The sequence below is a fragment of the Equus przewalskii genome, chromosome X (assembly GCF_037783145.1).
Source record: "Equus przewalskii isolate Varuska chromosome X, EquPr2, whole genome shotgun sequence".
In the NCBI taxonomy this organism is placed as follows: Eukaryota; Metazoa; Chordata; class Mammalia; order Perissodactyla; family Equidae; genus Equus; species Equus przewalskii.
In genome coordinates, this window is record NC_091863.1 from 15500640 (window position 1) to 15515684 (window position 15045).

Sequence of the window (15045 nt, forward strand, 5' to 3'; positions counted from 1 at the left end):
CTAAGTGTGACTGTGGGGACTCACACATGCACAAAGACTGTCCTCAGTCCTCCAGCCAGAATGAAGGATTTGCTCATCTATGGCCTCATGGTCCACTTTTATAGTCCCACTTACGGTACTTTGCAGTGCTAGACTTGGATTATAGTAAGTTAGAGAAAGCCTATCATACCAGGTCACTAGCTCCTTGGAAGGCAAAACCAGTATATAGATATATCAATGTATATATATTGAGAGAAATGTACACTATGTACACAAATATATTTTAGGTCCATAGACATCCGGTCTGGGGCCTTGTACTCGAAGCACAGAAGATGATAACCACACCTCCTACCTCAGGAGCACCACCTACGTGCAAGACACTGTGCTCAGCACTTTCCATGCATTACTTCATACAATCCTCCTGTCAACCCCGTGAGGAGTTTCTGTTATTGTCCCCATTTTATAAGTAAAGAAACTGAGGCTACAACAGACCAAGAAACTAACCCATGGCCCCACAGCTATTTAGTGGCCAGGCCAGTATCTGAGCAGATTAAGGTCTTAAACGGTAAGTTCTTTAAAAAATTTTTTTTATTTTTTTAAATTTTATTTTATTGTGGTAAGGACACACACGAGATCTACACTCAAACTTTTAAGTGTACAACATAGTACTGTTGATTCTAGGTACAATGTTGTACAGCAGATCTCTAGAATTTATTTATCTTGTTTAAGTGAAACCTGCCTGTTGGTTAGTAACTCCCCTCCCCAGGCCCGGCAACCACCATTCCACTCTTTGATACTATGAATTTGACTACGTATTTTAAACACTTCACATAAGTGGAATCATGTGGTATTCACCTTTCTGTGATCAGCTTATTTCACAATGTCTTCAAGGCCCATCTATGTCGTCGCATATTGCAGAATCTCCTTCCTTTTTAAAGCTGGATAATATTCCATTGTATGTATACATCACATTTTCTTTATCCATTTGTCCACGGACATTCAGGTTGTTTCTACATTTTAGCTATTGTGAATAGTGTTAATCTCTCTTTGAGATCTTGATTTCAATTCTTTTGGACAAATACCCAGAAGTGGGATTGCTGGATCATACGATAATTCTATTTTTAATTTTCTGAGGAACCTCCATACTGTTTTCCATAGCGGCTGCACCATTTTGCATTCCCACCAACAGAGCACAAGGGTTCCAATTTTTCCACAACCTCACCAGCACTTGTTGTCTTTTGGTTTTTGGATAATTTCCATCCTGACATGTGTGAGGTGACATCTCATAGGTAAATTCTTAACTGAAGAAAGCGGCGAAAAGGCTACACTCTGGGAAATTTGTGCAAAAGGTTAGAGAAGGGAGACACCAATGTCACAGGAGGAAACACCAGACACAAAGCCATGCGAGGAGGGGTTAAGGAACAGGCCCCGCAGAAGGCCCCAGGCCTCCTCATGGAGGCTGGCAAGTCTTGTGAAAAGGATGCCGAGTGGTTGTTCTGCCCATCCACAGAGGGCACAGCAAGAGGAGAGAGCTTTGTATGAACATAAAGGACTTCTTGACCCAGGAGGTGAGGGGTGCCCCTCCAGCCTCAGAGAATGTGGAGCAAAGATCCACTACCTGTCCCAGAAAGAGTTAACGTGCCCCTGCTGACAGCAGGGAGCTCACCCCACATTCTCTTGAGATCCCCTCTAGACCTGGAGCCTGCAGAGAGGAACTCCAAACGGCCAGGCCCTCGGCCTCGTTTGTCCAAGATGATGGGGAACAACAAGGAAGCTGGGCGCAAGTCTTGGAGGGATAATTCTCAGCAGGAATGCGGCCATTTGACCTCTTCCACAACTGGAATACAGCAGGCAGAGAGAGGCGAGGACATCCAGGAAGTCACCAGGCCTCCATAAACATGCAGCCACGGCCCTGTTCAGCCCGTCCCAACCCTCCTGGTGTGTGCGCTGGCCACACCACTCAAGGCCTGGGCTTGCCTCCATTCTGGTACAGCTGGCTCGTTTCAGATCAGCCTGTGAATCACATGTGTACCTATTCAAATCTCTAAAGCTGTGACATTGTCAGTATGTTTTTAAACAGGGACCAATAACCCCAGCATAGGCCTGACACAGTAACTCCTACCCTGAGAGAATATTTCTCTCAAAAGACCGACTCCTTAATGATCTACATACCGACCAGCCAGGTCTTGGTCGACAATAGACCAAAGGCCGAAGAAGTCCTGTGCCACATCGATGGCAAGGTTTCTCACTTACACACCACACCCCATAGGGTCAAAGTAATGCCAAGCCGCAGGAATGCTGCCAACACCTTGGCAGCCCGGAAAGATAGGACTGAGGCCCTGAAACCTTATAGCCCTCATGAAACCAGGTGTTGTAAACTGGAGAACAAACCAGAACACAGAAAGTGGTTACTCACATCAGGACGTTCTCAAAGGAAGTCACGATCCTGTCTGCCTTTGTCTAATACTAATCTCGCCTTCCAGGTCTCTCTCCCCAGTGCCAAGACATTTGCACCCACGACCCTGTGTCCGGGGCATCGGAAATTCACTTCTACTCTGGCTTCACCTTCCTCAGAAATTCCAGCCTCAAGTTTCCAAGGCGGGTTTAAGTCTACACACACGACATTCCCTGAGACCAAGACTCACCTACTTACCTTCCAGTCTTTCCTTCTGCAACCAAGAAGCTGCAGGGTGTTGCTACATGAGCAGAGTCCAGGGAAAAGGAACACCTGAGTCTCTGCAAAAGGTCCAAGATCAGACTCCCCAGAAGCCTGACTGCCGGAATTGCATTTCTCTCTCATTTACATATAGGGTGAAGTCATTTCCAACCAACGCCCTCAGGAGTTGAGGCCTACAGCTCCTTCTAAGGCATTACTCACTTATAGGTTCACTATCCTGGGAAAGACAGCAGCACGCAGAAGCTACAGACCAGCTTCTTTGCTCTGGTCCAATTTTTATTTGGGATAAACCCTACCTCGAGCCGGAGATGGGACTGTAAGCACAGTCTTTCACTTACATCTTTAGCTCTGCTCACTTCTCTGTTGAAAACTGTCCTCAGTCACTTCCTACCATCCAAGGAGCATTTATTGAGCCAGTTACTACTATATAACCTGCTTCATGAAGGAGCATACAGTTTGGCCAAGACAGAGGCATGCGAACAAATATTTATAATATAATACTGACAAGTTGCAATAAATTTATATCAGAGCAAAGGAGGGCACACTGCCTGGGGTGCCTCCACATCCCCATCAGAATGGCTAACATTAAAAAGGCAAAATGGTACAGCCAAGTGGTAGGCAGAATAATGGCTCCCCCTCGGAGATGTCCATGTTCTAGTCCCTGGAACCTGTGAAAATGTTACCTTATGCGACAAAAAGGCCTTTGCAGATGTGACTAAGTTAAGGCTCTTGAGATGGGGAGATGAGCCAGGGTCTTCCAGGTGGGCCCAATGTAGTCACAAGGGTGGCAGGAGAGAGCGAGAGAGAGGAGATGTAACAATGGAAGCAGCAGCTGGAGAGAGAGAGACTGCAAGATGCTACGCTGCTGGCCTTGAAGACGGAGGATGAGGCCATGAGCCAAGGAACACAAGCCGCCTCGAGAAGCTGGAGAGGGCAAAGAAACTCATCCCCCCCACAGCCTCCAGAAAGGCTCTGCTAACACCCTGATTTTAGGACTTCTGACTTCCAGGATCAGAAGATGAATTCATGTTGCTATAAGCCATGCAAGTTGTGGTAATTGGTTATAACAGCAATAAGAAACTGCTTCCAACCGTTTGGAAAATGGTTTGGCACCATCTGCTAAAGCTGGACACATGCCTACCTTACACGCCAGCAATTCCACTCCTAGGTATGTAAGCAACAGAAACACATCTGTATGGGCACCAGGAGATGCGTACAAGCATGTTCACAGCAGTTTTAGCCAAAAGAATAAAAAACTGGAAATAATTGTCCATCAGCAAGAGAACGGATCAAACAAATTGTAGTGTAGTCACACAATGAAATACTACTCAGAAATAAAAAGAAATGAACCACTAACATCCGCAACAACATGGGTGAATCTTACAGACATAACGTTGAGTGAAAAAAACAGACAAAAAAGTACATACTTGATGAAAAGGTTCTGCAGGCGGACGGTGGTGGTGACTGTACAACAATTTGAATGTACTGAATGCCACTAAACTGTACACTTGGAAATGGCTAAAGCAGTAAATTTTACGTTATGTATATTTTGCCACAATAAAAATGTACATACTACATGAATCTATTTTAATAAAATGCACAAACAAGCAAAACTAATCTATTGTGAAAAGAGGTGGGAGCAATGGTCACCTTTAGGGGGGTATCATCTAGGAGCAGGCACGAGGGAGCCTTCTGAGAGCTGGAAATGCTTAGTGTTTTGATCTGGGTGTTGGTTACATGGGTGTATATGCAAATATTCATCAGACTGTATGCTTAAGATGTGTGCACTTTAGTTTCCAAAGACCAAGCCCAAGGTTATTTGCACATGATTTCATTTACCTGTATTAGTGTTATCAACACTGTAATGGAAATGGAAGAAAAAAGAAAAAACCACCAAAAGTGTGTGTGGTCAGGGAAGGCTTCAGGGAGGAGGTGAGGTGTGAGCCAAGTACTAAAGGATGAACATGGCAGACACAGAGAGGAACGGAATTCTGGGCAGAGGAAAGAACACGCACATGGGCAGTGAGGTGCAAGCGGGTGCAGAATGTGCTGCCACTACAAGCTGGGGGTGGTCACTGCCAGAGCGAGGAGGCTGGAGGGGTAGGCAGGAGCCCTACCTCAACACACCTGGGAAACTCCGTCTCCGTCAGCAGTTCACACTGTACTCACACTAGGCAGACGTCAGAGGAGGTCAAGCAAGAGCATGACATGATGGATCCATGACAGGGAGGGTGACATGGACAGGACAGAAACCCCTAAGGCTCTTGTGGTAATGGTCAGGCACTAGATGGCAGGGTCTGACCCAGGCATTGGCAACGGCAATGGGGGCATGAGAGATGAAGGAGGCAGAACCCCTTGTCTTGGCTGTAACGCAAGAGTGGGAGGGGGAGGCTGTAAGTCAGCTGGCTCCAAGCCTACGTGGCTGGTGATCCCGCTAACAAGCAGGGCAAGACCAGACTACCCTTGCCTCCGCCTCCGCCTCCTGGGCCAGCAGTGGAGGATCACAGCCTCTCAGAGTTGGAAAGCACCAGTCAGACTACCTAGCACACCATCTCACTTACAGACCAGCAACCAAGTTCTTCTCATGGGCCAACACCTGAGGCCACAGTTTGTGAGGAACAAGCCGGAACCAGAGGAGCTGAGGCTTATCTACTCTGGCGAGCATGTACTAGAGAAGAGGGAACGTGACTCATTCAGCTGTGGTGCCCGATGCCCCAAATGCCCTCCCCAACCTCACCTCCCACCACGGCGTTCTCCAGCCTGGCCTATGGTCTCAGTCCCTGCCAGCCTCTCGCTGGAAAAGGTCTCCCCCGCCCCACCCAGATCCTGTATAGCTGATGGCTTCATCTGTCGGTTTGGTCATGCCTTGAAGGTCAATCCTGTCTATCCTCCTACCAAGCTGTGTAACCAAAACCGAGGCAGGAACAGAGAGGGGTTCACTGACCATGGACAACCCTGGGCCACCAGGAGCCAGAAATAAGTCTTGGCTACTAGGTTCCATCAAGGCCCTACAGGCCTGATACGAACCACAGGAGCTAACTGCCAGCTCTGTTCTTGGTGGCTTGCGCACATCTGAGAGGGAGTAAATGACGAGCGTAGAGGAGAAACCAAGACTAGATGGGTCTGAAGCAACTTGTTTGAGGCCTGAAACTCATTCCTCATTTCTGATCATAATCTGGCAAGGTTAGCAACATCTAGTTAACTGCACAGTCCAATTCAGGAGCCACTACCACATGTGGCTACTTAAATTTAAATTATTTAAAATCAGATACAATTAAAAATTCAGGTCCTCAGTGCTCAAGAGCCACATGTGGCTGGTGGCTACCACATGGAACAGACGTAGAACATCTCCATCCTCACAGAAAGTTCTATCAGACAGTGCTGTACCTCGGGTGCAGTATCTCCTGCTTGAATTGGCCTGATTATAAGAGGCACTCACTCTGAAATCATCTTTACACACCAAAGTGGCAAGAATTCTTTTAATTTTTAACTAATAAAGATAAAATCATGTACCACAAGAGACATTCAACATTCCCTAAGGCACCTAGACTTCTCAAGTCCCTCGGTTGAAACTGAGAGAAGGTAAAAGACAACTAAGACAAATGACAGCTGACCAAGGGAGAGGGAAACAGTCTCTCCTGCTCTCTTGACTGTTCTGCTATGGAAGGAGTTAATCTCATCCTAGAAGATTAAGGATATGTGGAAATTAATGGACCATTAGCAAGAAGCAATTATTCTTTAGAAATAATTCGTGACTGATGAAAACAAAATCAAGTGGAAATTTAGGTGGGTGAGGAGGGGAACAAAAGGAGAGCAGGAACATGTTTTACAGTTAAGAAAATTGAAATTAGAATTAGTAATTTTTTAGAGAGCTTTGAGTCTGAAAGTGTAAGTAAAACTGCCTAAATAATATTAGTTACTAGCTAATGGAAATGATCAGTGTTAAATTTTGTCCATAACACATATCTCTACTGGGGGAAAAATTACCCAAGCGCAAGGAAAGCTTCCTCTAAAGGCTGTCATAATATTTCACCACCAACTGTCACCCTTGACTGGTGCTCAAGAGAACAGAGCACACACAATTAATAAGGTAGAGGAGAGCACAAACTCCTTGGAGGCGACACTGCCCCCACACACAAGGACGGCTCCCTCTCTGGTAAGTGGAATGCTGAAAACGCATGCCTGGTGTTAAGGGAAGAGAACACACAGGGATCTTGTGTGTGTGTGTGGTGGGGGGGGGGGTGTTTTAAAAAAATAGCTGCCACACGGCGAGGAAGTCCAGGACAGACACCTGGACCATGAGCAGCTATTTTGGACATTTCAAGCCCAGCTGAGCTCCCAGCTGACTGCAGTGGCATGAGCGACTCCAGCTGACATTGCATGGAACAAAAGAACCGCTTAACTGAGTCCAACGACCCCCAGAATCATGAGAAATAATAAGTTTGGAGTGGTTTGTTACACAGGAATAGATAATTGAAACATCTCTAAAATGAGGATAAAAACATACATATATATACACACATAGGGTGGTTGTGGGGAATAAAGTAAAAGAATGTATGACAAGTGCTTATAATGGTGCTTGGCACGTGAAAGCTCAACAATCAGCAGCTGGTACTATTTGAGGAGCTAAAACTAACACAGGCACAGTCTATAGCTGCAGACAGGGAGGTTACATCCAGGTTCTGAGTGCTCTGCAGGCCCTGAGCAGCGGAATGCACAGGAAGTGAAAAGGCAAGACTGTGTGGAGAAAGCAAGTCTTGGACCTGAAGGATGGAGAGTGCAGAAGGATGGTTTCTCAACCTCTGATGTATGAAGACCCACCCGTGGACTTCTGGGCAACCACAACGCATGCATGCACCAAAGGCTGAAGACCGCCATGGCCGAAGCCTAGAGGTCTCTATAGAGACACAGTAGATTGCTGGCGGCTGGGGCTGGGGGCAGGGGGGTGGTGGGCGGCGAGGGGGAATGGGGAATGACGGCTAATGGGTATGGGGTTTCTCTGTGGGGTGATGAAAATGTTCTAAAATTGATTGTGGTGATGGCTGTACAACTCTGTGAATATACTGAGAACCAGTGAATTGTGCGTTTTACGTGGGTGAAATGTATGCATGTGAATGCCATCTCAATAAAGCTATTAATACATAAACAGGCAAGGGGAGGGTAAAAAGGAAGAGACTGAGATGACAAGGGAGCAAGGAGCATTCCACAGGGTTGTCCGGGGCTACAAGCCCCCAGCCTATTTGGCATCAAGAGGAAAGGCGGGTATTTTCAGAGAGTGAATGAACCTAGTGCCAGCCAGGAGCTATGTACCCTGGGGACAGACCCTGCCATTTCAAGGGATCATGGGCATCTGGTATGACTGCTGACAGCTGTTCCCTCAGACACTTCATCTGTGTGCGGCTCCCTCATACCTGTTTTCCCTTCACTCAAATCACAACCTGAACTCCACTAATCATGAGACATTTAAAAAGAGGAAAACTTCCCAAGCAAGAGGAAGGCAAACGCTTCCAAACAGAAAGGCAGGTCCAGGTGTACATTCAGACAGACCTCAGAGGCCGAAGAGGGGGATCCCAAGGCCTAGCCCACCCCAGAGCCTCGGATGCCCAGCCACAGACCCCATATTCGAAGGTGGTCACCTCAAACGGCAGGTGGGCAGTGAGTAGTCCCTCCCGGGCCACAGTGCCCCAAGGGCAGCCACTCTCAACGGTCGCCTCTTCCTTCTGGTGTAATTTGTTCAAAAGAGCCTGGAGGGCAGAGCCACGGAAAGTTTTCAAATCCTCCCACTGCTGCCAGAACCAACTCAGCACACAGACGGCCCCTCAAAACTAGGCAGTATCACCGTCAGCGTCAGGCCATCTGCCCTGTGAGCAGCGGCTGCTGAGCACAGTGCAAGTCATATCTTGTCAAATCCTCCCAACAAGGCCCACCAGACTACTCACCAGCACCCCTCAGAAATCCCCCTCTCCGTCTGCCCAAATCAGCCCTGCGAATCCTACTGTTTTATATGTCAATCAGCATAAATACTACGGAAGACGAGACGTTCTTTAGAAACGAACCACTGCAGAAGATGGGGTATCTGAATGAGTGGAAAACATCCTTGAGTCTTGGAGAGGAAGAGAAGTTAGAAATAGAAATGACCGACTTTGATCAGCTGTGTCCCCAGGGCCGGGACACCAGAAGAGAACCCGTCGAGGTCAGGGAGACTTGCAGCAGTCTGCCCCGAATGTCCTGCCAAGTCCAAGTCCTACCGCACCACCACGAAACAAAGCCAGAAGCCCCAGACCACATACAGCTCTGGGTCTTCCCCTGCTGCCCCAGGGATCCTCCCCACGGCCAAAGGGACTGGAGACGGTAACACTCACGCACAACCTGCTCTTCTTAGGGCCAATCAGCTCTAGGATTCAAGTGTTCAAGAACGGTTTTAAATGCAACTTTGAGAAAGGATGAAGAAGTCGGATTTCTTGGGGACCAGCTCTCAGCCTTTCCTTCTCAGCCCCAGCCCACTATGGTTCCTGGGGGGAGGCTCTCCTGAACTTCCAGTGTGCGCCCCTCCCTTCTCCTGACCTCCGGCAGGGGATGGAAGAGACAGCAGGGACCGTCATCCTACCTCAAAGCAATTCCCTCCTTCCTAGGGAACAATGGGCAAAGGAGTTCAACTCCATCAACAATATTTACCCGCAGAAGGCAATCAGAAGCCCAAGAGGGCTCAGGAAACATGCTTTGTAATTCCACCATCTCAAATTCCTCCACCGACACACTTCTTTAATCCAACTCATGAAGATTTACTGAGCACTCAAGCCAGTGTAGCTGCTCCCAGGATAATGCAATCGTCAAACATCAGTTACAGACTTACTGTGTGCAAAAACCCTGAGGAGGGGTAGGGTAACCATCCGGCCACCTTCTGCACCAGGTGGCACTGAGGGAGGCACCTATAACCTGGGCCCAGGCCTTGCCCTCAAGCTGACGATCTAGTAGGGGAGATGATGGCGAAACAGTCTGAGCACTTACCGTGCGTCGTGCACTTTACAGATATTAATCCCTTCCTCCTCAGAGCAGTGCTTCTGTCCTCCTGCGCTGTTCTTAAGCCCATTTTAAAGGTGAGAAAACTGAAGCTCAGAGATGTCAAATAACCTCCCTGAGGGGAGACAGCAGGCAGGGGAGCGGTGGCATGCATACCCAGGCAGTGGGGATCTCAATCTACTCAGCTCCAGCGACAGCAAGAGCCACCAGCACAGGCTGCTGCTTACAGTGGGCACCCGAGGAACGTGTGCCAAGAGAAAGTGGAAGGGTAACGTAACAGGCGGGATAAGAAGAGCGCCCCACCGGGGGTGCAGCAGGCACAGACAAGAGGCAGCTCCTTAATGCTGACTGCAAGGAGCCTGGAGGAAGTGAACTCCTCAAGGGAAAAGCGGAGAAGGGGCATTTCAGGCTGAGGGGAGCACGGGACCTGTGTGACACTGAGGCAGTCTGACAGCTAAGATCTGGTGACTCTCCCTGTTGGCTAAACGTATTTAAGCAGATCTAAGCAACAGGCACTTGCTCCTCATTCATTTTACCGTGCATATAACACAATCGCTAAAAACAACAGTACATTTGGTAACTTCCACTCCGGGGGTAATTAAAAGGAAAGAAATCATGGTGGGTGATGGGAACACGCACAAGATTTCAGTATCAGAAGAACCTGATGCTGGAGGAAACCACCAGAGGTGTTCCCTTGCCACCTTCTACAACAGCTCCCAGGAAAACGACTTGCCAATTCATGTCCCCCAGCTGTGCCGACATGAAATTGTCAGAGAACCTAAACATCTCAGGCCGTTCTGTCTTTTCTGGCCCTCATAACACCCAGCACAAAGCTCAGGAACAATGGTTGACCCTTAAGAAATGCAAGTTGAATCTTATTAGGAACGGGTCCCGAATGAAGCCTCGGGTGACCAAGAATGATCAGTACTCAGGATGGATTATAATAAAACCTCAATAATTAAGACTTTTCTGAGGATGACACTATTTTTCTAAGTACCTGGCATCACTAACCCTCAAAGAACAAACCGTGGTACTACCTGGCATCTAAATTGAACACTCCAATTTCTCCAAACCGATTCTAATGCACGTAGAAGTTTAATATTTTAAACCTTCACATAACATGTATTTCTATATTTCCAATTTCAAATGAAGGAAAATAGCTTTAAGCTACTCTTAAAGATTTTATTTTTTTTAAAAGATTTTATTTTTTTCCTTTTTCTCCTCAAAGCCACCGGTACATAGCTGTATATTCCTCGTTGTGGGTCCTTCTAGTTGTGGCATGTGGGACGCTGCCTCAGCGTGGTTTGATGAGCAGTGCCATGTCCGCGCCCAGGATTCGAACCAACGAAACACTGGGCCACCTGCAGTGGAGCCCGCGAACTTAACCACTCCGCCACGGGGCCAGCCCCTAAGCTACTCTTAATATCAGTAGAGACTCCATTAAATGGTTCTACCATAAAGTCTCCAACTAGAACTTAATAGGAATGCCCCCTTATTAAGTTCCTACAAATAAATTAAAATCCCACAGCTAAACTGCAGGCCCAACCATACAGCCTCTCCCTGCCTCTAAAACATCGAAAGAACCTATTATTTAAAATCCCAATCAAATAAAAATCTGAGCTTCAACAACCTCCCCGTTCAAGTGTTTTCTTCTCCCCTCTCCCCTAAGGCTGATTCCGGTGAGTGGGTGGGTTCTGGGTTCTTCCCTAGGAGATGCAGCCAAGTTTCTCAAGCAAAAAGGATGAAAACAGAAGTACATGTTTATAGTATTTATATCCCTATCTTGTGATATTTGTTAAATTCTGTCTTAAAAAAAATGCATGATGAAAAACGCAAACTGGGAAAGATTTAAGCCACCTCCTCCTCATGAATGATGCAAATGAAGGTCCAATCAGAAAATGCCCTCCCCTCACGAAAAGCATGTTTTAGGTGACTGAAGAACATTGCCTTTAATTTCTTTCCCTTCTTTGGTACACCTTATATTAAATACTGAGACCTTCACTACGTGATAATTCTTCGAATCGTATACTTAAGATCTGTGCACTTTTGTGTTATGCATGTTATACTGCAATAAAAAATGTTTTAAAAATAGCTCACATTACCTTAAAAAAAAAAAAGGTGTTGCCAGGAAAAACAGCACGAAATCGGCTTCCACGTTGCTTACACCCCCGCACTACCTGCAACCACTTTACAGAACATCAGAAGACGCGAGACCCGCTCATCTAAAATTCTGCCAAACGTCTTCAGGACCTCCCCCTGCTTCGCTCATTAGGGGGCAGCCAGTCCGGGGACCAGCCCTGCACAGCTCCCAGCAGCTGCAGCCTCGAGCGTTGGCAGGCTCATTCGTCGCGGAGCCTCGGGGGAGCGCGCGCGGGCGTTAGGGGACCCAGGCCCCGGGCTCGCGTCCCGCCGCCCAGGCGGCGCTCAGTCGCCCCTGCCGGTGGGTGCCGCGCCGGTTCTCCCCCCGGGACGCCGCGAAGCACCACGCTGGGCCACCTTCACGGCGGGCTGCCGCTGCGGCAGGGGGCGCGCGCTTCCTAAGACGCAGAGTGGGCGGGCGCAAGGCCCTGCGACCCCCGCAGCCCGCTCGGTCCTCCCCAGGGACCCTCACGCCGGCTGCTCCGGGAGGAGGGGGCCCCTGGGACATCAAGCTTGGGCTCCGGCCCCCCACATCAAACACTTACCACCCACCCTAAGCTACCCCCAAACGCACCTACTCAGGCCACCCGAGAGGAGACCCTGCCACCAGCCCGCGAGGGGCGCGGCCCTCGGATGCTGCGCCCAGCCGCCCCGGAGCCCGGGAAGGGCGTTTATCCAGGCTCCACGCCGCGCCCCCGCCCCGCGCGCTCCAGAGCCGTTGTCCTGCGCCGCCCGCGGCGGAGCCGCCCCGCCCCCCGGGGGACCTGAAGCCCCCAGGGGCCCGCCGCATCCCGGGGGACCTACCTGAAGGCCGGTGGTTGGGCGGCGAGGTCCGCACCGCACCCGGCTCGGCCATCTTCCCGAGGAGCTGGAGGCCCCGCGAAGCCCCCTCCGGCCCGGCTCCCGCCCCGCAACCGCCGCCGCGCTCCATCGGGACGCGCCGGCCGCACAGGCGCACTGCCCGGGCCGCCGCGTCGCACCGGACCCGCACGCGCACGCGTCCTCACACAGCGCGCACGTGCGAGGTGCGCACCGGTTCTCACGCCGCGCACGCGCACCGCGTGCACATGCGAGATGCACCCCGGTCCTCACGCAGCAAGAGCACACCTCGTGCACTTGCAATGTGCACGCCGGTCCTCACACAGCTCGCGCACATGGCGTGCACAGGCAATGTGCGCACTAATTCTCATAGAGCGCGCGCACAGACCGCGTGCACACCGGTTCTAACACAGCGCGCATGCACACACGGCGTGCGCACGGTGCCTCATACAGTGCTTATACGCAGCATGCACACGCCACTGTAAACACACCTCCCCACACAGTGCACTCTATAGCGTTATAGGATGCAGCTTCTCACAGTGTGCACACATCCTCACACTGCGTGTGAACAGAGCGCACACACACTACGTGCACACGTGCTCACCCAGCACACACATGTTCTCACACACCGTGCACACAAGTCTTCACACGGCTCACAGACGTTCACACACACTAGGTGTCCACACATACTCAGCGCTGCAGCTCTGGAAACAGTTCTGGCTGGGGCCTCAGGCAGGGGCCACTTGGGCCCGAGCCACGTGTGCAGACCCGGGTGGACCCCCCCCACCCCCACCTCCAAGCACAGTTGCGTTCCAGTTCTCGAGGAGCATGGCTGGCCGGCGCTCAATCGTCCCTCACCCGAGGCAGGCTTGCGGCCAGCCAGGGCGGGACCCTGGCAAGCTAGCCTGGTCGACCTTCAAGGAAGGGTAGGGACACGCAGTCGGATGGACCTCAGCCTTCCAACCATGCCCTCACTCCCGGGCTGATTCCACCCAAGGGCTACTCGATGGTTCCTTTTTTCCGGCGCACTTGAGAAATCTCTGCAAGGAGGACGTCTCTGGAAAGACACGAGAGGTCTTTAACAAGAACTGCTAAACATGTAGCCTCAGAAGTAGGGGTCGGGAAGGGTGTGTGTGAGTCGGGGGGAGGCGTTGTCTTTCCCCTAGACATCCTTTTGCCCTGCCATGAGCATTTATCATCTTTCAAAAACATACATATTGAAAAAGACATTTTTGCATAGCCAGCTCAAGCGTCCAGGTGTTTACCCAGGTATAGCCTGCCAAGTGATAACCCATCCCAGTGGAGCCCCAGGCTGCACGTTTCTCTGGGAGGTTTTAACTCCCACCCCTGGCGGAGAGAAATGCATGATTAAAAAGCTGAGTGAAGCTGAATAAGTGTGCAAGGTTTCTTTGGGGGACGGTGAAAACGTTCTAGAATTAGATTATGATGATGGTTGACTTTATAAGTATACTAAAAACCATTGCATTGTATATTTTAAACTGGTGAACTTTATGGTATGTAAATTATACAATAAAAAAAAAAAACCCACCAAGTTGAAACCCTCAGGAACCTACATCCGGATTCTTAGCAAAAAGCTTGGAAAAAGTTCCTGTGGCACAAAAATGTGAACGTGTTTGTAACACTCCCAAAGGTGTGCTGGGACTAGGGCGCAACTGTAGCAAGAAAGCCAGAAGGGGAGTTTAAACAGAAATGAGCAGGAAAGCTGGCAAGTCGGGGCTGGTCCCTTGGCTGTAAGGAAGGCTGTTTCTAACCCAATAAGACTGAGCCAAGTTAATTAGGGCGTGGGAGCTGTTTTCACTGTTTTTCTTACAGACCTTGGGTACGGAGTTTATAATACGTCCAACACTTGAGCTCATGGCTTGCTGATATGTCAGAGTAGCACTCCTCTCTGGTTTTATTCTATTTTTGCTTTCGATTGCCACTTCCATTCCTCTCTTTAATCCTCTCTCTAGTGACAGACACCTCCTCTGTTTAATATATTTTTGTAGCTCTCTTTTTCAAATATATAGTGTTGTGAAAATATGCACGGTTTTAATTTATATAAACGATACTGCACAAAAGCTATCATTCTGTTTTTCCTTGCTTGAAATTGTTGTCAACATCTATCCATTGCAGCTGTATGCTGCAATGTAATCTATCAGAAATGGATTAGCCATTCATTCTTATTTACTCTTCTATAAATTGCATACTCAATCCTTGTCCATCTTTCTATCGGGCTACTTGTCTTTCTTGTTGATTTCCGGGAGTTTCTTGTATTCTAGATAATTCCTTGTAGGTTTGAATGTTGCAAATATTTCACACGAGTCAACTAACCTTTTCTTAGATTAGCAAAACTCCTTAGTGGTTTTTTTGGGGGAGAGGGATTAGTCCTGAGCTAACATCTGCTGCCA

General features: G+C 49.1%; 1 protein-coding gene across 22 annotated transcripts in view; it reads right to left on the reverse strand.

The window, feature by feature from the left end:
• Positions 1–13092, reverse strand: part of MAP7D2 (MAP7 domain containing 2) — a 97642-nt gene extending 84550 nt beyond the window's left edge. For 4 of the 22 annotated variants that reach the window (XM_070603514.1, XM_070603509.1, XM_070603504.1 and 1 more), the window contains exon 1: positions 12620–12851. In XM_070603514.1, coding sequence (XP_070459615.1) covers positions 12620–12746 — 127 coding nt within the window. In that variant the 5' untranslated portion in view covers positions 12747–12851. Of the gene's footprint in view, positions 1–2624; positions 2784–12389; positions 12555–12619 lie in introns of those variants that run through there. The other 18 variants (XM_070603503.1, XM_070603501.1, XM_070603496.1 and 15 more) reach the window with 10 other exon arrangements.
• Between the last annotated feature and the right edge of the window lie 1953 nt (positions 13093–15045).